This window comes from Pezoporus flaviventris, unplaced genomic scaffold (assembly GCF_033815535.1).
Source record: "Pezoporus flaviventris isolate CSIRO_AGI_PZ_B2104156 unplaced genomic scaffold, CSIRO_AGI_Pfla_v1 ptg000035l, whole genome shotgun sequence".
Taxonomy (NCBI): domain Eukaryota; kingdom Metazoa; phylum Chordata; class Aves; order Psittaciformes; family Psittacidae; genus Pezoporus; species Pezoporus flaviventris.
In genome coordinates, this window is record NW_026892583.1 from 5,107,550 (window position 1) to 5,128,405 (window position 20,856).

General features: G+C 40.6%; 1 protein-coding gene across 2 annotated transcripts; it reads left to right on the forward strand.

The window, feature by feature from the left end:
* Positions 1 to 370: 370 nt before the first annotated feature.
* On the forward strand, positions 371 to 18,197 carry LOC133273785 (carbohydrate sulfotransferase 9-like). Of its 2 annotated transcripts, XM_061462310.1 has the most exons (6): positions 371 to 576; positions 4,848 to 4,959; positions 5,085 to 5,120; positions 13,207 to 13,317; positions 15,667 to 15,814; positions 16,272 to 18,197. In XM_061462310.1, the coding sequence occupies exons 5-6, from the start codon at positions 15,721 to 15,723 to the stop codon at positions 17,120 to 17,122; spliced, it is 945 nt and encodes a 314-aa protein (XP_061318294.1). In that variant the 5' UTR covers positions 371 to 576; positions 4,848 to 4,959; positions 5,085 to 5,120; positions 13,207 to 13,317; positions 15,667 to 15,720; the 3' UTR covers positions 17,123 to 18,197. The 2 variants fall into 2 exon arrangements, with proteins under 2 accessions (XP_061318294.1, XP_061318295.1); XM_061462311.1 differs by lacking the exons at positions 371 to 576; positions 4,848 to 4,959; positions 5,085 to 5,120 and adding an exon at positions 5,836 to 6,317.
* The last annotated feature ends 2,659 nt before the right edge of the window (positions 18,198 to 20,856 follow it).

The following is a 20,856-nucleotide window of genomic DNA, read 5'->3' on the forward strand; positions in this document are numbered from 1 at the left end:
CAGTTTGCTGTCAGTGTCAACACGTCAGGCTTACAGAGTCTAGTTTAAATCATACTTCTTCCTGCTTATGACAGAGGTGCAGTCACAGTACACAGGGTACTATGTGTAGGATAGCCCCATTTTCTGTTTACATGTTTGTTAGAGTATAATATATAATATAGAGAGTATAATATAAAATATAAAGAATATTTTCCATAATACCATCAGTGATCTGCAAGAGGGTTAAGGACAGACACTGGAGAAAGATTTCCAAATCTTCCTTTTTGAAGTAGAAATAAACAGGTTGCATAGAATGGGGGAAAATATTTTAAACTAAATATTAAAAATTAAGGTAAATGTCACTCAGCCCAAATATTTTCTTCAATTTTTTCTTAGGGTCTAATACAGCTAAGAAAAGAATTCAAACTCTCTTGCTGAAGACAGACCATAATGGGTTGTGCTGCACGTACAGTATTCAGGGATACACCTTCTTTCTATTTGAGCTGAGGCATTAAGTAAACAGAAAGCAAACTGGAGCCAGAGCTCTGCAAAGTGGTATCTGCACAGGAAGCTCCAGAGGCAGAAAATGTTGTAGAGGTACTTTCTCTTCTTTTTTTAATATTTCTCTTAGAACATTAGTATGATATTTTCATTCCTTTGGGATGTTTGCTGGTAAATCAAAGTATTTTTATTCTCTATTTGTGTTTTAAAAGGTACTGTGTTCTGACTTCAAGTTTAGTGATGTCAAAGGCTTTTCAATTGATCTCTACAGACTCATAAATAATTTTGCAGTTGTTAATGCTTTGTTGTGTTTTTGATTTTGTTTTTACATTGCCTTCATTGCAGTGAAAAGAAAATAATAAGCACTCAAAATTTTTGCTAGATATCCAGTAACTAATTCCTAAGAACTGAGTATTGTCTGTAATCAGTATAAAAGACAAGCATAAATAAGATAAAATGCTAACTATTTTGTAGGTAATAGATTTAAAATAGTAGTATAAAGAAGAAATCCTGTTGTAATTTATAGACTATTCTAACCTTCACAGATATTCTACATTTTCTGTATTTCTTTTCTGTCTGCCTTGATCCAAAACCAGGACACAATCTTATTTAGCATCTCCCGTTTCTTCTTTCCTATCTAAAACTTTTAGCTGCAACTCCCTAGAAAGTGCTCTCAAGGCAGAAGAATTTTTGCCCTTCTGACCTTCTGAAATACATTTATCTACCAATGTGATGTCTTAAACCTGTCTTTATGCTTGTGCAAGGACATTTACTCATGAAAACATACAGAGTACAAAAATGCACCCAAGTGTCTTCTTTTACTGCCATTTCATTATTGAGATTATTTCCAAGATACTCTTTCCTTTTGTGTCACAACCTGAAGCTGCTTTGGAAATCTTTTCATAATTAAACTTCTGAGCACTCTTACCTGTAGGATGAGTTCTACTACGCTGTTTCAGAAGTAGTAAGCTGCCTTTGTTTTTCAGCTCTTGCAAGGATTGCCACGGCTTATTGAGAGTACTAATTCACTACTAGTTTCTATTTCACACTCTGCTGCAATCTTTTTTAAATTTTAGACTTTTGAAAGGTGTTAATAGTTCTAAATTTGGAACAAAGAAAATTGAAATGAAAGGTCAACTTGGGTTTTTCTCCTCAGGCTTCACATATTCTAGGAGTGCTTCACTAGTTAGAAACTCTTGTCAACTGTATTAGCAGATTTTCTTGACTAAGCACATCAGTGTAAAACAGTGGTGTGCTTTATACGTTTAGTCATTTCTGTGTTGTGTGGAGGAAGCAAAAGATGCCTCTAAAAGGGCAATTTAATTGTGACTGCACAATGTGATTCTGCTGTCTTCCTCTGTCATTCATATTGACATTCTTCGTTCTGCTATGGTGAGTTAAGCCCTGAGTGAGCCAGGCATATGTATGTTTAGTCACTGTAGTATGGTTATACAACATGGCATCACATCCTGTTTCTTAAATAACTGTATAAAGGGCTATTAAAGCTGTATTTTCTGTATACTGCTGTGTTCAGGCTGAACTAGGATCTGTTAAAAATAATAATCAGTGTAGAGTGACTAATTTAAAAAGTTATGATCTTTTCAGAGGGTATCATTGCAGGCCTTCATGCAGATGTACTCTTCCAAGGCTACATTAGTTATTCTAAATCCAGATTCTGCTATGGCTTCTTTTCTTTTCGGAGGGGTAGAAGCTGTGGGAAAGCTGAGGTTCATTGTAATTGTTGCTCAGTTTTAGATACTGTTCTTATTAATTAGCATAGTTTAGGCTGACATCTCTCATCTTTGCAGCCTTATAAGAATACTGATACTGTGAAACAATTCCACATTGTCACAAAAATCCATCTTACATCTGAAATATCAATGCATCTTTTATCCTCGAAGGACCAGCTATTGCTTTGTGTACTGGGACTTAGAGCATGGAACTTTTAAGTTTATCAAACCTTTTATTGCATCCTCCACTTCACTGGAAGACAGGCTCAGGAGCACAGCTATTGGCATGTTGGGTCTCAGTCACTGATACTGATGTTATGTTATAGTTGAGAGGACTGTGCTCAGGCAGGAGGACAGAGACTGCCTTTATACGTAAGGCTGTTATGGGGTCTCCACACAGCTTCTCTCCTCCAGGCTGAACAGCCCCAGCTTTCACAGCCTGTCTTCATACAGGAGGTGCTCCAGTCCCCTGATCATCCTCGTGGCCTCCTCTGGACTTGTTCCAACAGTTCCATGTCCTTTTTATGTTGAGGACACCAGAACTGCACACAACACTCCAAGTGAGGTCTCACGAGAGCAGAGTAGAGGGGCAGGATCACCTCCTTCGACCTGCTGGTCATGCTCCTTTTGATGCAGCCCAGGATATGGTTGGCTTTCTGGGTTGTGAGCGCACACTGAAGCTGGCTCATGTTAAGTTTCTCATCGACCAACACCCCCAAGTCCTTCTCCGCAGGGCTGCTCTGAATCACTTCTCCACCTAACCTGTAGCTGTGCCTCAACCCAGGTGCAGGACTTCGCACTTCACATTGTTGAACTTCATGAGGTTTGTGTTGGCTTGCATCTAAGACATGTCAGGGTCTCTCTGAATGGCATCCTTTCCCTCCAGTGTATCGACCGCACCCCTCAGAACCTCACACTTGTAAACACATGTAAAACCAAACACATTTTCTCCTACAGGTAATTTCTCTTTTTTGTCAACAGCATTCTGGATTTACTGTGTCCTGCAGTGTGTTACCTGGGCTTATTGTTATCTACAAGGTTGAAGGACGTCTTCTTTATTCAAGTCATCAGTGACTTGGGCCATTACCTGGCCAAGAGCAGATCCAGATGAAATCTCACTGATTATATTTTTGGAGATCAATAGCAAATGATTAAAAACTAATCTTAAAGTTTGTGGTTATTTCCCCCTCCCTCTTCTCTCCTCCCCACCCCTTGTAGTCTGCACTCTCCCTGAAATAGTTTCACTTTCATTTACTTTTGAAAATGTTATGATTTCATGTCAATAACATTCTTAAAATTAAAATATACTACATGACCTTCTGCTTCTCTATGAGACTTGTTGCCCTGTTATAGAAATTAATAGCCAACATGTCAAAAATATAAAACAATATAGGTTTAAAAACTATTTCATGAATAGGTTTTTTTAATTACAGTATTTTTCCCAGAATTTGTCTCTTCCTCATTTTTTGGCTTTTTAAATCTGAGCAATGTGGTCACACATTTCTCGCACAACTTCTGAGATTATGCAGAGGAAGCTAACAGCTCTGAGCTCGCTTCACTCCATTCTCAAGGTATCTTCATATGCACTTCCTCAGGCCCAGCTGTCACTATGGAGATAGGACTAATTTCATCTAAATTTAGCTGCCTATAAAATAGCCATCTATATCTGTGCAGGGGTGTAGGTTCCTATCACAACCAAGGGAGACTTAGTACAGTCAATGACCAGTATAGAGCTCTTCTGGAGACATATTTTGCAGGCATACTTGAGGATGAGGTGAACTGCAGTATTTCCAAATTATTCTCAGACCTTTTCTTTTCCTTTTAGATTAATTCTTTCTTACTGATTTTAGTTATTAGTTGTGTAATTACTGGTCACCCTTTTATGAAGAGCCATGGAAAATGTACTTAGCCTTCTGCAAGTGGGCTATCACAAGGGTTTTCTTTTTGTTACAGAGTTGTTTTCTTGCTATCCCTTATGTCCATTTCTTTGTGCAGTTAAATTTGTGCTTTATCCTCTCTGACTTTGTTTCAGCATCTTGTGCTATTCTTTCTTACTTATTCTTAGGAGTTTGACCTGTTTTTTACTTGCTGTACATTTCTTTCTGGTGTTTCAGGTCATTGAAGACCATATTGCTTAGCCAAGTTGATCTCTGACCATACTTCCTATCCTCCTACTGTGTGGGATTGTTTGTGTTTGTACCCTAAACATCATTCCTTTAAGGAACTGCCAACTCTACTGAATTCCTTCTGCTTTGGCTGTGTTTCCCATGAGAACTTACCTTCCAGTTCCCAGGGCTTATTGGAGTCTTCTTGTATAGAGTCCCTTGGGTTTGAATTGATCTTTTCTTTTGTCCCTCATCTAAAAATAATATACATTATCACATCACAGTTGCTCTCAACCAAATTACCTTTACCCTCATGTTCCCAACCTTCCTCCTTCTTGGTTGCTTAGCAGACAGCCTCTTGGCAGGCTGCTGTTGAAGGGTTTGGCAGGCTCTGACAGCTGCTGTAGACCATACACAGGGAGTGGTTAAACACTGCTCATTATACCCAGAGACAGACACATCACACTGCTTTGTAATATGCAACTGGAGATGCCTACCTAAACATTCACAGCGAAAAACTTGCATCTTTTAGGTGGACGTTTAATCAAAACATAGACAAATACTACGTTTACAGTGTTTCAGATGCTTTTCTGGGAAAACATCTATGTGGCAGCAAAAACGCTTTGCCCAGCCTTGAAGTCCTGGTAAGGAGAAGACAAAAGCCTCTTCCCTATTTCCTTTGCAGACCTAGGCATAAAATTAAAGTACTGGGTCCCTTTGTATTGATCTTTCTTTGTCTAATCTTTATTTTCTATTTAACATCACTCAGAGGAATGGGAAATCTCCACTGAGGTTCTCTGATAGGGTGAGTAAAAATTGCATTGTCGATAACTTTTTATGTTACTGTGATTTTCATAGTATAGTCAAATCTTCACAGAGAAAGATTTCTTTGTCATAGAGATTTTTTTTGGGGTTTGCTTTAGTTTTTTCATTTATATATTTAGAAATTGCCATTGAATCTCTCAAGAAATAAACTGAGACATTACTTAGCATTTGAAATCACACCATGACGAAGTGAATGTACAGAGGATTTTTTTTTGGCTGTCTATTTCTCATTGCTGTAGGTCTCCTCAGTTAAGAACAGGGGAGTTAAACATACAGCTAAAAGTTGGTGCTGCAAGGATTCTGGTGCCTGAATGAAGAGACAGAGGCTCCCATTAACTTTCTGTCTTTGCTAATGGTAATATGCACCTTAACTCTTCTTGTTTCAATACAGTTTGCAGCTGCATAGGATTTTGTCAAATTTAGCAGAAATTTTCCATGCTAGGTATCTGCCTCAGATAACTTTTAAAAGCCTTTGAACAAAGAGAATTTACGTATTTTTATACAGAGCATTTGGAAACTATACTCTTTTTTCTCATCCTAAATGGTTCCAGTGACCTCTCCTCTAAGATTGCAGGCTTTGGAAAAAGCATTTGAAAACTGAGGTTAAGGGGACATTCATCTTGTATATTCTCAGTGAAACCTTTGCTGGACTGAGGTGGCACAGAGGAGTAAACCACCCATTTTGAATAACAGGGCAAGCACGAGCAAGATTTTATGGGGGAAAGTTGGGGATCAGTGGTGAAATAGATTCGAAGAACGAAGTCAGCAGGAAGAAGCTGTGCCTTGATCAGTAGTGTGAAAATGGATGTGGGAGGGAAGAGAAAGGAAAATGTGTCAGTACAGTTTGGGAGATACTAAAATAGCTAAAGGAGCTGAAGTGCAGAGCCTGGGACTAGCTGAGTACAGGGCTGAGAGCGAGAAGCAGTGTGGCTGTGTGGGAGGCTTGGAAGAAGGAAAGACAGATCTGATGAGCTGGGTTCGGAAGTGTGGGGGGCTGTGAGGCTGACTGAGGAGACTAAGGGAGGAGTCTGGCAGTGGGAGCCAGCAAAGAGCTGGCTTGTGCATGGGGAAGACTGAACAGCAGAATCCGCATGAGCTTGGATGGGCATTTGGGAAGGTGGAAAACAGGATTTGCTGGGCAAGCTGCCTGGAAATAATACAAGGATGGCTTTTGGAGGTAAGGATTTGCTTGAGACCGGGTTAAAATTTAGCCTGAGGAGTGGAAGCAGAGACTGGGGAAGGAGTCACACCTGTGATGGGATGGGGGATGAGGGAAAAGCATTGGTGTCCATGCAAATTATGTCCAACAGGAGGGGAACTCAGTGTTGGAGAGCTGCTAGGGAGTGGGGTGCGAGGAGGTGGAATTGGAGGTATCAGGAATGGAAGAGTGGTCAGGCTGTGCTGATGGTGGGAGCAGGGGAAGCAGGGGCAAACTCTTCCAGTGTCAGGGATGGCATCCTGCATGCCTCAGTCTTGCCATTTTGTGGCTATCGGCAGGTAAGTCTGACAAGCTTGGGTCTCATCATTACTGATGCTGGGTTTGTTCAGAAGATAGCAATCTGCTGCCTCTGTCAGTTATTCCATTAGAGTATCATAAAGTCAGTCAAGAGAGCTAAATGATTTACCACCGACAGTGATTGTTGTGCATGTTGTTATGATGCCACATGAATACATTTTTTTTTAGTTTTTTAACACTTGTGTTTAAGAAACAAAATATTCCACACAACTTGACACATTCCATTCACAGGATGGACGTGCTCTTGAGATGCTCTAGAGCTGTGTATTAGGATCCCCACTACCTACAGCAGATGAGGGAAGGTGTGCATGAATCATGCAAAAGGTTTTAGGGTGAGAGTTTGAGCTCTTTGTCTGCCACAATGATTCCAAATGGTGTGGAGCCCCCACCTTTTCACTCATTGACTGTCCATTCTTCATTTTCTGAGTGCTTGAGCAGGCTCTGGAAACCAGATTTGCAGATTATTTGAGCATTCATATCTGTAACTGAATCGGCAAGACTATTTTGAACTTAGAGTGTACTGTAATGCTAAATACTCTGAGGTGTCATCTCTTTAGTTGCAAGACTGTGCTGCCAAAAGCCAGCTGATACTTCACTCTATGCTCTCTGATTTACCTCATGCACCACTTTAATCCTACTCTTTCCTAATTTCTTCATATTTGCTACTGCATGTGCCAGAGTATGATGTAAAAGTATGTTTCATATAAGCAGATTTTAAACATAACATTTCTCCTGAACAGCTTGTCCCACAATACAGAGGAGACCAGAAAAGAAAGGAAAAATAGGCCTAGATTCATGTAGGAGGGGAGAAGAATGCATGTACACAGTTTGTCAGGAAGAATGTTTCAGGTGAAGAGGCTATTTCTGTAAAGGAGCAGGCACCAAAACACTGGTGTAAGTACTTGTACATAAGCACGGGAGCTTTTGGAGGGGTTTAACAAAGGAAGAGTTGCGGGGAGAGTACAGATATGGCTTTGAAAAAAACAGTGTTGGATCCTGAAAATGAGGGTCAAAAGCTGGGATAGAACGATGGAAGAAGCTGATGAGATGGGTGCAAAAAGGAAAATAATTCCAGGAGAGATATTTTTTATTCACTGGAGTATAAAAAGAGAAAGTGAGATAATGGCTGCCATCAGTTACGGTAGAGGGGTACTAGAGGAGGGAATACAAGAAGGCTATAAATGAGGTGAACAGCAGCCAGGAGGTTGCCTGGGGGTTGTGTGCTAAGAGGCTGGGCTATTACAAACAGTCTGGCAATTGGTGTGTAATGGCAGGAATGAATGAATCAAGTTTACACAGGGAGGTGAAGAGAGGAAAGGGACAGAGAGGATCTAGGGTTGAGACAAGGTACATAAACTTCAATGGCAAGGATAACATTGCTATTACTGACAGTGACTGAGAAATATGGGAGGGAACTGTAAGACACACAAAAAGCCAGAGACCTAGTTATCAACATAGTGAGAATAGCAGAGGGATTTTGTGAGGCCCCATATCCCAAAACCAAGCCTGATAAGAGGGTATTCATTGCCACCGTAGTAGGAGTACATCATGTTCTAAGCTTTTCTTCCATGCTCTCTTTTCTCCCTTTCTTCCTACTTTCCAGGTTTCTTAGGCTCATCTAGATTCCCTCGAAGAAAATTGTAAAGGTTGCTAGAAGAAAACTGTAAAAGTTGCTGTCCTATGGTTAGTTTTATAGTGGATTAAATGGCAGTTGATATGTGCATGGGACCTTGAATTATGCATTTAGATAAGTCCACACAGTCCATTATCAGGTAACCAAGTAGAGAGGATGGACTTTGTTCTCATATTATCTGCCAGGCCCCCAAAGCACGAACAGGGCACCAACTATCCCTGCTCAGCCCCCTTTGGGGCTTTTTGCTGTTGTGGATTTCCCCTACCCTGTCTACAGCCCAGGACCCCATGTCAGCCCCTCAGGTCATTGGTCCTTGCCCCAGCAATGCTGCTGCAGGTCCGGTCCCCAGTTCCCCAAGGCCCAGCCAAGCTGGGCCCACTTATGAGCTGATGTTACTGTGGTGATGGTCTGGTTTCTTGGCTGAATCTGGCCACCATCTCCAGGTATCACCCTCCACAGGTGGTGCTGGATCCAGGCTGGTCAGGCCTCTGCCAGGCTGGCCATGTGGTTATTGCACTTGTCTCCCAGCTGCCATCTGAAGGGAAGAGCTGTCCCTCACTGCTTCCTGGCAATATCAATAGGAAGTGGCCATACTTACAGAATCAAAAGCCTGTGGCCTTTCTGGCTACAACTACAGGAAGAAAAAACATAGACAAGTTTGATCACACAAGGGTTGGGTTCCAGTGCATGAGTGACTGCAGTGCATTTAATCTGTTTGTTGATTAGTTTTGCATAATCCTTTCTGTTCTCATTTCCTTGAACTCATTCTTCTCCATCCTCACTGAATTATATTTCACATCTTTTCCACTCCCATTCTCCGCCTCCCCATTCTCCACCTCCCTTTCCCACAACATCATTTGAGCAGGCTACACAGCCTTTCTATTTCACGTGGCCTGGGGTCTGCCACTAAGGTTGCTGCTCCCTGCCTCTTTGGGACATTTTTTCTGTCAGACTCTGTGCTGCCTTTACCCATGTACTCTTTTTTTTCTCCTTATTTTGGTTCTTTTCATCCCCAGATTGGCTTTTCTTTTAGCTTGCTCTTTTGTGGGCTGTTTGGTAACAGTTCTAGCACACTGGCAGCCTAACTGGTGTTGGCATCCCTGAAAAGAAGGACTTCAAGGAGTGATTTTAGGTGAAAAATGTAATAGTTCTGTAGGTGCTTCAGAAAAAAACTTCTTCCAAAAAGGGGGAGAGCAGAGGAGAAAGCAGAAGCTATTTGTTATTGAGGGCTAATGGTTGCAGGGGCTAGCAATATGACCGATCAGGAGATAAAGGTGAGCTTTTAATACTGCATGGGAAATGACAGGTAAAGAAAAACCTTGGAAGACAAGACAAGGATGCCACGGGATGAAATAGAGAAGGAGAAGCTAAAAGGCAGACACGAGAAGGTGATGTAATGAGAATAATAAGCAGTTCAGTAGTGAAATGAGGAAGGTAGCACTGCAGTTGCTGAAACCAGAGAAGAAATCTAATGCAGTACTGGAGAGCTGAGATGACCACTGCAGGGAACAAGAGTTTTAGCTTGTGCCTGTGTTGGAAATTGTGACTTTGTACCCACCCAACTGCTGTGAAGTGTGCTACTCTGAGACACCCTCAGGCTCTTCCTCAGTAGCTCCCAGTCTAGCTCATATGTTGTCTCCCTACTGAGATTGTACCTGAGCTTCCAAGTACTGAGCACAACTCCTTTCAGCCCTTGCTGCTGCAAGTGAGATGATGTCACACCTTGGCTCTTGTTGGCAACATGAACTATATCAGAAGGTTCTCCTAGCCCTTGACTGACTGTGGCCTATTGAAGGTCCCTAATCCACTAATAATTTCCCAATAAGTGGAGCAGACCAGCCTGCCTGCTGAGACTCCATTTTCTGGGGTCTCTCTCCCTTCCTCCTGTCCATCCACAGCAAACAGAGGAACAAGGTGGGTACAGATTCAGGTGAGCAAGGCTCTTGCTTCTAAAGGCACAGTCCACCCTGTTATAACAGCACAATCAGAAGTTCATCCAGCAAAGCCTGTTTTTCCTGGTTGTTTTTTTTTTATTCCGGCTGTCCCTGGGGGGGTTTCTACACGTCATCCCCTCCTTACCTTCTGTGTACCCAGGTACATATCAGTATGTATGTATTTGCAGTTGTCTTTTTGAAGGGATTAACAGGGTTTAAGTACAGAATGGGACTCAGTGACTGAGAATGTTACCTGTTTCCAGAGATTTTCCCTGCCTTCCACTGAGCTGTGTTACTGGTAGCTTTTCTAACTTCTGGCTTCAAATGTATCAGGATCACAAAAAAGCGTTGTTGTAAGTTCACTCTTTTAATCTGGCACGTCCCGCTTATCATCAAGTGGGGTACAGAGGATCACTCCATAGGCTCAGCTGTGACCAAGGCCTGTCTGCAAAAAATCAGCTTGAGACACACCTTTGTAAGTTTATCAGCAGGAGACTTTAAATCCTTATCAAACTAATTAGTTAGTTTACTTGGAGCAAACAATACACCAGTATAACTGATATTAATGTGTTTCTGAACTACACTTGTGTGTGTATTTATATACGCATCCATATAGTTCAGAAACATACACACACATGAGTATGTGTACATGAATTTCTGTACTTGGGTAATAGGTACCATACATAAAGACTTAACATTATTCAACATTTCCAGTTATAGGGCTTCTAATTTTTTTAAAGGATTGTTTTTTTCAGACTGATTTTTTTAATACTTCTTTACAAACTGCAGATTTTTCAATTGGTTCAGGAGAATGGATTAAGGAGTGATTAAGGAATGCTATATTATGAATCATTGTTTTAGTAGTGCAAGGACAGAATGATGTGCCAGTGACACCTGTTCAAGGCAATGCAATGTACTCCTTGGGTGCTTGTACTAGGAATAAACCTGCATGGCAGGAAGGAGAACTTCAATCTGCATGTGATCTGCAAGTAATTTACTTATATGACTTTCTCATTAAAATATCTTTGGACTCTCTATTTCCTAATTGAAAGAGTACTAGAGATTCTATATACGACCTTGTTTTGGTGAGGGGAAAACAAACTCAGTACAAAGCCAGGGTTGGTGGTTGAGCGTGAGTGGTTGTGGTGTGGCTACACATGGTATGAATAGCTAAAATCCAGACCACGAACAGACGTACAGGACGGTTGCAGAAGATCTAGTATCACAAAATGGAAAGCAAGTATGATGTGAAAGAACCAAGGGAAAGAAATTTAACAGAAAAAGTTATCTGATAACTCAGGCATATGACAATTCTGTGTCTGCCCTGGAAAAGCACAACCTTATCGAGACAGAGAGCTCTTCTGGGTCAGATGATCTAGCTTGACATACAGGAATGTGCAAGTAGGTTTCCAGCCACCCCTCCTTATCCAGTGTAGCACACAGAAAAAGGGGATGTTGAAAATAATTAAAAGCAGAAAATTGTCATAAATTTCTTGAAGGGAACAGAAGAATGGAAAGAACATTTTATGATCAGCAAACTTAAGAACAAAGACACAAACAATATGATGTAACTTAGTTTGGTTTCGTTGTGAAGAGCGTGTACATCAGGAAGGAAAGAATCTTGACAATGGATTAGCAGAGGGAGATGGTAGAATTATCAGCAGTGCAAAGAAGGCTGGAATTCAATAAAAATCTGTCATTTTAGAAAGGCTGCAAGACTTTTTTCCCCATCTTGCATGAACATAAGATGATTAGCATTGCTTTCTCCAATAATCTGTTCCCCTTTTGATACCATTCTTGGCTTGAGCAATTACGGATTATGTTATAGGAAATGGATCTCACCAAACTGACATACTATTTTTGTTTGGATTTGGTTGATTAAGGCAATAATATTGATATAGTGGATTTAGAATTGTATAAAGCATTTAACTTGATACTGCAGCATATTTTGGCTAAGAAACTAGAAAGCCATCAGATCAGCTGGACACACATTGAAGGAATTCAGCACTACTTAACTGATAGGCCTCAAAAAATCTCATCAGCTGATAGAAATCCTTCTGAAAGGTTTCTGCAAGAGCTCTATGAGGATCATTCCTCTTATTGCCAGGTGGTAATGTCCAAGAAACTCATAAAAGGATTTCTGATGAAATCTGCAGAATCCGGTAAGACAGTGCAAGGTGTCCCTCCCCATGGCAGGGGGGTGGCAACTGAATGATCTTAAGGTCCTTTCCAACCCTAACTATTCTATGATTCTATAATTCTACATGCAGAGGTGGAAACATTAAACCACAGTGATGAATGGTTGATTTATAATGATGTGACCTGAAGAACAAGCAAAACCCAAAAGCTCAGTGTACAGCAGTTATCCAGAAGATCTTGCGCTTCATTAAAAATGACAAACAAATCCACAACCCCCCAACTATGTGTAGTAATGACAAGGCAGATTAATGCCCTATAATGAGTTTTCAGTATTTTCTCCTCCCTCTGGGTATATATTAGTTTCAGAGAGACATTTAGATCTCTATTTGCTGTGCTACTTTTCACTGTATTTCTGGGGTTTTTTTTGAGTTCTATGGTACTGTTGTTCTGCTTTGCCTGTGGAAGTCTGTTCTGCTGCCCTCTGGTTACAGCAGAACTAGACTATTATGGAGTTGTTGTGTTAATAGATTCACCACACCTTGACTGAGGAATGCCTTGTAGTTACCCAGTTACCTTAAATCACACTTAATTCAAGGTAGGATGAGGTAAAATGCAAATAGAAGGATTAAATCCTTGCATCTAAACCAGGCAACACAATTACAAATATCTGGAAAACACAAGTGAAAAAATAGAAGAAAAAGTTCATCTGATCTACTGACACTGAATGTATCACAAAGGTGGGTTTTAGTTTGGATTTCCCTCCCCTCTTTTTTTTTATTTCCAGGTGACTTGTCCTTATTCTGACAAAACAGCTCTCAGAGTTTTCTTTCCTCCTGTTCCTCAGGTTGCTTTTAGGTGATTTTCATCACTGAAGACCTTGCATTACACAGAACTCCGTACTGGGGTGCCCCATCAGGAAACATCTTCAGAAGAAGCCTTTGGACTTCACCTTCAGGTAGCTTCTTTTAATTATCATTTTGACCTCACTTGATACTGGATGGCTTTAGCTCTTAGAGCCAGTCTGCACTTTGAAGTTTTCTAAGGGGTCCAGAAAGATTTTACCTGTCACTTTTCAGCTTGCTTGTTCTGTCCCTCTTTATGGTCTGATCATTCTCCTGAATTAAAATAAGGATCCTTTTGCTTCCACAAATGTTTTAGTAGAGGAGTTGTCTCCTGCGTTTGGCTAGCTCATAAACAGCTTCTTTCCCTCAAGGAGGCAAGTCTCCTCTGGTGACTCATTGACACGTTTCAACATGAAATGTGTCTTAGGGCAGACCTTATATTCTGTACCAGTAATTTAATTAACAAATATATACGATAGAAGTATCTAAATAGGGTAAATTAATCTAGTTAATTTTCTGATTCCTGAGACAGGTATGATAACAATAACTACCCTTATACTCTGAGGTGACAGCATTTAAGGTAAACAAGGCCCAATTTCTTTCTCCTAACCATACTCTAACAAGGAGTCCCTTTACAGAATTGTTTAGTGTCATATTTATTTTAATTGCTGCACAGCATGAAACAGTCTTCAAACCACTTGTGAAGAAGAATACAAAGGGATCACTCAGTCTTGGACCTCATGAGTTCAGTGAACAACCTGTCTGACTTTAGCTGGCCTTGAAAGTATCCTTTGATGCGTTAGAAATCAATAGATAACATGGTGAAGGGAGAATTGATGTGCAGCGAAGCAAAGGTTTAAGGCTGAAGATCAACCTATGTTTTTTCTTGTAGCCTTTATAACAATCCTATTCAGCCAAGAAAATACAAAAATATTGACTAAATACCACAATATGTAAAAATGTTGCATTGATTTGAATGAATATTTTAACAATTGAATGCAACACAAGTATATTATTAATAAATGTGACTGCAGATTTGTTCATAATGATATTTACAGGTCAGAGAGAGTGAACAGTCATCCCCCTCCATTACATAGGTCATGTCTAAACTAAGATTTAATCATGAGTGATGTTGTTAACTGTGTGATTTTGAAGATATTTGGGTAAAGATGTGTGATACAACAATCAGCCATCAGCCCTGAAAGGAAGAAGCCTTGTGTGCAAGTACGTTGTCAGCAATTTAACTAGTGCTGCCTCTAGTGCTGCCTCAGAACACGCAGGAAAAGTTTCCATTCTGGCAGATGGAGTTCATGTACATCCACACTTGAGGGGGTGAGGGCATCATAAATAACTTGCAGAGTGGTCCTGTTGTATCTCTGTAAAAACAAAACAGAAAGAAGTTACGTTGCTAAGAAATCCAGGCAAAGATGATTTTATTGCCATCAGGTTCTGGGTGAAAAACTCAGAAGTGGAAAAGGAAGATGGTGTTGCTTGACTTTTTTGATGGTGCAGACTTTATGGGAAAGAAATAGAATGTCACATTTGCCAGTAGTTACCGTTTTGCACTTAACTTTGCTATTTCAAACAAAAAAATGATGAATAGCACGCTGCTGAAGAGCTTTCTAATGGGGGCAACACAGGAAGGTTGCACAGAGGGCTTAGAGAGCTCTCTCTCCAGGAAGTGCAAAGGGACAAAATGAGTGAGCACAGAAGAGGGAATATGTTGAATGTTGGACTGCATTGGTCTTCTCTCCTTTTATCTATGAACATGGGACATCTTCTTGCCTGTTGTTTCTTTTGCTGCTTCTTTATGCTTCCTGCCAGAGTGAAACACTTGGGAGCTCTTACGGCAGCAAACATAAACAATGTCTTTGGGAGAGAGAAAATGTGAGAATTCATCTATTACTAGCAGTTAGGGTTCTCTGGACTGTGGATTCTCCTGCAGTGAATATTATTTGTACAAAGTGGAAAGCTTCAGGGCAAGAGATGGGAAGAATCTCATCCTGAATGTATCATAGGCTTGCAGATAAGCCTGTTGCAGGTTACAGCAAACTTTGTACTTCCAGATTCTAACATGTAATGTTATTTTTTAAAAGAACACAACTCTGTAATCACAAATGAAGTTACTGTTACACAATATTAAGGGACATAGAATTTGCTTGGCAGAAACACCATATTTACATGCGGAGAAGGGGGAAGCATTTGCTCATACATAGTCCATTGTTCTAAGAATGTATGTTTTAAGTTTTCTAATACTTTGAAATGGTCATAGTATTTGTTCAATTTAACAGTATAATTATGGTGAGCCTTTTTCATAGTAGAATTTTTACTTATTAGCAAAGCCTGCTTTTATAGGCTTAAAAGGTCTTTCTGCTATTATAAAGTCTGTAAGGGAATACCCTGTTATCTTTCTTATATCAGTCATACAAAATCTAACTTGTATTGTTTTTCCTTGTTGACAGAAAGGCAGATTTCCACTTTAGAGTTCATGTCATCCTCCTTCCTGTGAAAATAATATGAACCAGAAGGTGTTAATTTTCCTTCTCCCAAATTTTATTTTTGGGATATTTCTTTTTGGCTTTTTTTGTAAGAGACAAAAACCCCTAACAGGTGAGTAAAGAATTTACCAACAAAAAGACTGAATATATTCTAGAACCAGGGACACTTTTCTCAAATGTTTTAGAAAGTAACTACAGAGCCTTAGTGGTAAACAATGTTGTGAAAACATTCAAGGCCATGCTGCCACTATTGCTAGCTTAGCAATATATGAAAGAGAGAGCACTACAAAGAATCAGTTGACATTAGAAGTATTAGAGCATCAATCTTGACTAAAGTAATACTGCTAACATGTTGAAAGTTTTCATTTTATCAGACTTTTCACTAAGCAGAACAGTTTATTGTGGGTTTGCCATAGTGGAATCTGGTGACAGAAAACAAAATACTGATTTTAGCATCTTCATTAGTTTTTATATGCAGGACAACAGATTGAGTGATGTGAGTGTCACAAAGAAAGAGACTTAGTAAGTCTATTTCACACTAATGGTTTACAGTTCTTTCTTGGTTGCAGGTGTTTTTCCTGATCCCACTGAAGACTGGCTGGCAATTCAGAATGATCGCAAAAGCACACTGGCTTCTCTCTGCCTAAAGAACGGTCTTCTCAAATTAAGAAGTAAATTGGATTCTCATGTCGCAAGCCAGCTCTTTGTGGAGCACAAACATAAATTTATCTACTGTGAGGTGCCCAAGGTAGGCTGCTCCAACTGGAAGAGAACTATTTTTCTTCTCCAAGCAAACTTAAATGCCGAAGCTTCTGAAATTGAGCATGACCACATCCACCAAACCTCGCTGATCAAGAAGCTGGTGGCGTACCCTCCTGTCATACAAAAAGAATTTTTGGGCAACTACACAAAAGTGATGTTCACCAGACATCCCTTGGAACGCCTGGTTTCAGCTTACAGAGACAAACTTCTGCACTCTGAGCCATTCTACAGTGTCACTGTGGCTAACGAGATTAGGGCAATGTTCAGGAAAGACAAAAATTCATCTGAAAAAGTGAGTTTTCAGGAGTTTGTCAATTTCATTGTAGCAAAACCACCAAATAGTCTTGACATACACTGGAAACCGATGTTTCTCCTCTGTGATCCTTGCAACATTCACTATGATATTCTGGGTAAGTATGAAACTCTTAGGTTAGATTCTGAGCATGTTCTGAAGGTCATTGGAGCACCAAAGAGCCTGCACTTCCCCAACTTGAAGAGGTATGGCTCAGAGAAACGAACTAATGGTGATATCACCTTGGAGTACCTCAGACAGTTGAACTCAGAACAAATTGAGAAGATCAAAAAATTGTATCAAATGGATTTTTTCTTGTTCAACTATACTATGGACTATGAGGATTATTTTTCCCTGAATGACTAATGTAGGTTAAACAAAGAACAGTTTCCTCTGTACAAAATGGGCTGAACCTGTCCTCACAGGTGCTTGATACGTGGATTGTCGACTGACTGCTGCTGAGATTCTACTGGTGTTTGGGGATGTGGTTAATCATCCTAAGCACTCTTATAACAAATCCCTGACATGATCTGTTGTACTGTACAGTACTTTACCTATATGAAATGATTGTCTTCCTGTTGATCATTAATGGCATATGTTTGTTTCATGAAGACTGTTTATAAATAATAGATTTTTGCCTGTTGGCAAGAGGGGAAGGATGGAGAGTGTTGTTTTCCACAGCAAATATTTTTAGGACATATTTTTTTTTACATTAAGGACTTCAATTTTTTATTAGAAAAAGACATAAGAAGCAATAAATTATCTTCTTTAGAGTCAAACCACTCGTTGTCTGCTAGAGCCTCAATCATGAATCCTGTAGAAAAGAAGCAAATAACTTCAGATGCTTGAAGCTGCATTGCATGGAATTTAATGTCTGATTATATTCCCTCTTAGCAGTGCTGTCACCACAGCCCACCAGCCTCATCTCTCAAGCAGCTTGGTTGGCAAAAATCCAGCCAGGGTTTCCCTTTTATATCTTCAAAATCTTCTGATGAGCAGCAGGTCTGGTGTTCCTGGTGATTTGCACTCTTTTCACCATCTTTGTGAGCATTATGGTCTGATTTAAGAGGGAAAGCCTGAAAAATTTATCTTTTCTTTTGAGAAGTAGGTAGATGTACCCCTAAACTGTACCACTGAGGTGGTGCAGGATTTAAACCCTCAGTGGAAAGGTGACTCTTACCTATTCTCCAAAAGCACTTACCACCCAGTCAACTGGCTGGGCAGTCAGCACAGGCGGGACAATGTTTGGGCTTTCCCCATTTGTGCCTGCTGGAGCCCATGAGCCCTTGGGACTGGTCTGAGCATGGCAGTTAGGTGGAGCTTGGTAACTTCAGGTAATACATTTGTTCTGCCTGCTGCTTTCTCACCTCACAGGAGATCGAGTGCAAAGAAATTGATTGTAGTATTATGGTGAGGGGAGCAATGAAACGTTGAGAAGCAACTCAAGCCATTATCCACTTCTTATGTTCCTACGTGGCTTTAATTTTGGATCTGTAAGTGCTATTAAGTACAAGGCTTACTCCATTTTTTGAAAATCTACTGCCTAGTCACATTGGAAATTAATTTGTGACCATATTAATTAGTTTTAGAAACCAATAATGAGTATTAGCATCAACTTTAGGGGATATCAGTCTCTCAGGAGCCATCTTGAAAATCTCTCAAATGCACTTAGTTCCTATCAGCTCTATCTGCACATGTACAAAGGCTGGCAGACAAGTCTTGGATCCAGAGTTGGCTCACAGCTTCTCAATACATAGAAAATGACAGGGACAAAACAGCTTAATGACACTGCAGCCACCAATCTGTACAGCCTTTGCTGCCAGCAGCATGGCCAAGGGAGAGGGAAAAGGAGGCTGATAAAAATGGATGCAAAGAGACTTGAGTCATGAGGGCTGTGAAGACAGCGTCCGGCGCAGGGTGGTCTATCTCAGAGGGAAGATGCAGTGATATATTGAACATCAGCTGGAGACACGTATGGGACCATAGTGTCAGGAAGAAGCATAGGAAGAAGCTTGCTACATCCCTTCTTGATGGCAGATGGCACACAAAGCCAGGACTACTGTTTGGTACCTCTGGTAGCTCTTGCATGGCTGACTATTCCACAAATGCGGCAGCTTTGGCACAGGGAGAGATCCAAAGTGAAAAGGCCAAGCAAGAACAGCAAGAAAATAAAAGCTTGTCATTTCATGTAACGTGTGATTTGCATTCATGGTTCTGGATCTTACCCTCCCCACCACCATATTTGGTGTCCCCACAGTCCTGTTACCCCCCAGTACTGGACTGCTCGTGCTGCCCTGGCAATGCTGTAGTTCATGTGAATTTCTTTTACTTTTAAATTATGCTGAGACAGAGGAAGCCGGAGATGATTCCCATCAGAGCTAAGGCTATGCAGAGGGATGCAGTCTCTCTCCCCCCTTCTCCCCCGAATCAGAGTCATCTCCAGCTACCTGCTTCTCCTGCTTTCTTTGTCAGATCATGCAGAGGAAGAGAGGAATAAGATTTGCTTCATAACTTGCTTCTACATGACACATCCCTCCAGAACTATATCTAAAGCTGTAAATATATCTAAAGCTACTTTAATTTTCTGGCAGCAGCAGACAGCCTAGAAAAACTGAAGAAATGATACTGACAGTTTGATAAGTGTCTTTGTTATCAGCACTTGAGTAGTTAACACTCCCCTCTAGTTTCTTGCTGTTAGATGGAAGCTGCTTTCTATTCTTAATTCCTCTTTCACACAGGATCTCAGGCTCTTCCTGCAGTGCTGACAGAAAACGGATGGCTAATTCAGTCATCACAAGCACTAGTCAGTAACAGAGGCTATTGGTGCAGAAAAATCTCTGTAACTATTCACAACGGACTTTCAGATTTGACATTTGCCTACAGGAAACTGTAAGTAGCACATTGCCTGGAACCACTGGCTGTTGTAATGCTGTTAACTAGTTTGGATCTCAACAAAAGAAACCTGCAGAAGATGTGTGTGCATGTGTGCACATATAACAACAGTTTTAGGAAGCAAACTGATAGAAGTTGTACATTACCAATGCTAACAAAGTGAGAATAACAGGTTGATATCTGTTGGAAAACAGAAAAAAATGGACATTACCTCATAAAGGATATGTAACATTCCCATGTAGGCATCTTTTAATTCTCAAGCCATCTACCACATATCCATTTCTGAGCTAGACAATACTTCCTAGGACACTCCCCCGCCAAGAGCTGCTGTGCTATGGTACAGGAGTATGTAAGAGCTCTGCAATATGCCTCAGAGTTAATGAAAACAATGGCCACTCGCTATATGTTGTAGAAAGCCTTCACAGCTTGTGAAGATGGGCATGGAAGTTCAGGCTGAGCTCAAAACATGAATCTGCAGGAGAAAATTGCTAGGTCTTTAGTAATTGCATTGAGTTGGCTGTATTTTTTAGTGATAGCTGTCAAGTGCTTGTGGAAAACTGTGGTTTATACTATTTCCTAATGTGTGAGCAATAGAGCAGAGGGGGGACTGTTGCACCGTAGTTATTTCCCAGGTGAATCCCAAGACTCATTCCACTGGACAGCATAGTAAGTTTGCTGATAAAAGGGCTTATTGTTACTTCATTATTGATATTGTAATGTAATAAAAGCTGATGAAGACTCTGGAGCTTGTCCTACAAGAGCTGCAAGACACCTGTACACTTACTCTCTCTTCATGTCTCTTCATGGCCTGGGAGAGAGCTCTCCTGTACAGTCTTTCCTACAAGAGTACTGTGCAAAACAAAGGCTCTGAGCTGAGCCGGCCTCTCTCCTGCCTTTGCTTAGAGAACACTCAGTGGAGCTTCCTTCCTTCAGATGCTGACTCTGGATGATGTTTTCCTGGGAGAGTGGGTGCTTGCAGTTGGGAGCAGGGATGGAGGGCTGTGGTGGGGCTTGGAGCCGAGGTTCTGTGGTGTATTCAAAGGGGTAGGAGGTGCTATAATTACTGTTCTGGTTTAATGTTATATGCCTGTGATATAGCCATTGCTATGTTTTGTTTCTAATTACCTTAATAAACCATAGTGATTGATGAAACATTAATCTGTTTGTTCATCCTTCTCAGTAATGTCTGTTTAAAACAATAGAAAGGA

Bases quoted from the DNA above. Each gene is read 5' to 3' on its own strand.
- LOC133273785 (XM_061462310.1), top strand. From the start codon at position 15,721: ATGAACCAGAAGGTGTTAATTTTCCTTCTCCCAAATTTTATTTTTGGG. The intron at 15,815-16,271 runs GTGAGTAAAGAA...TCTTGGTTGCAG, and splicing joins GAGACAAAAACCCCTAACAG to GTGTTTTTCCTGATCCCACT.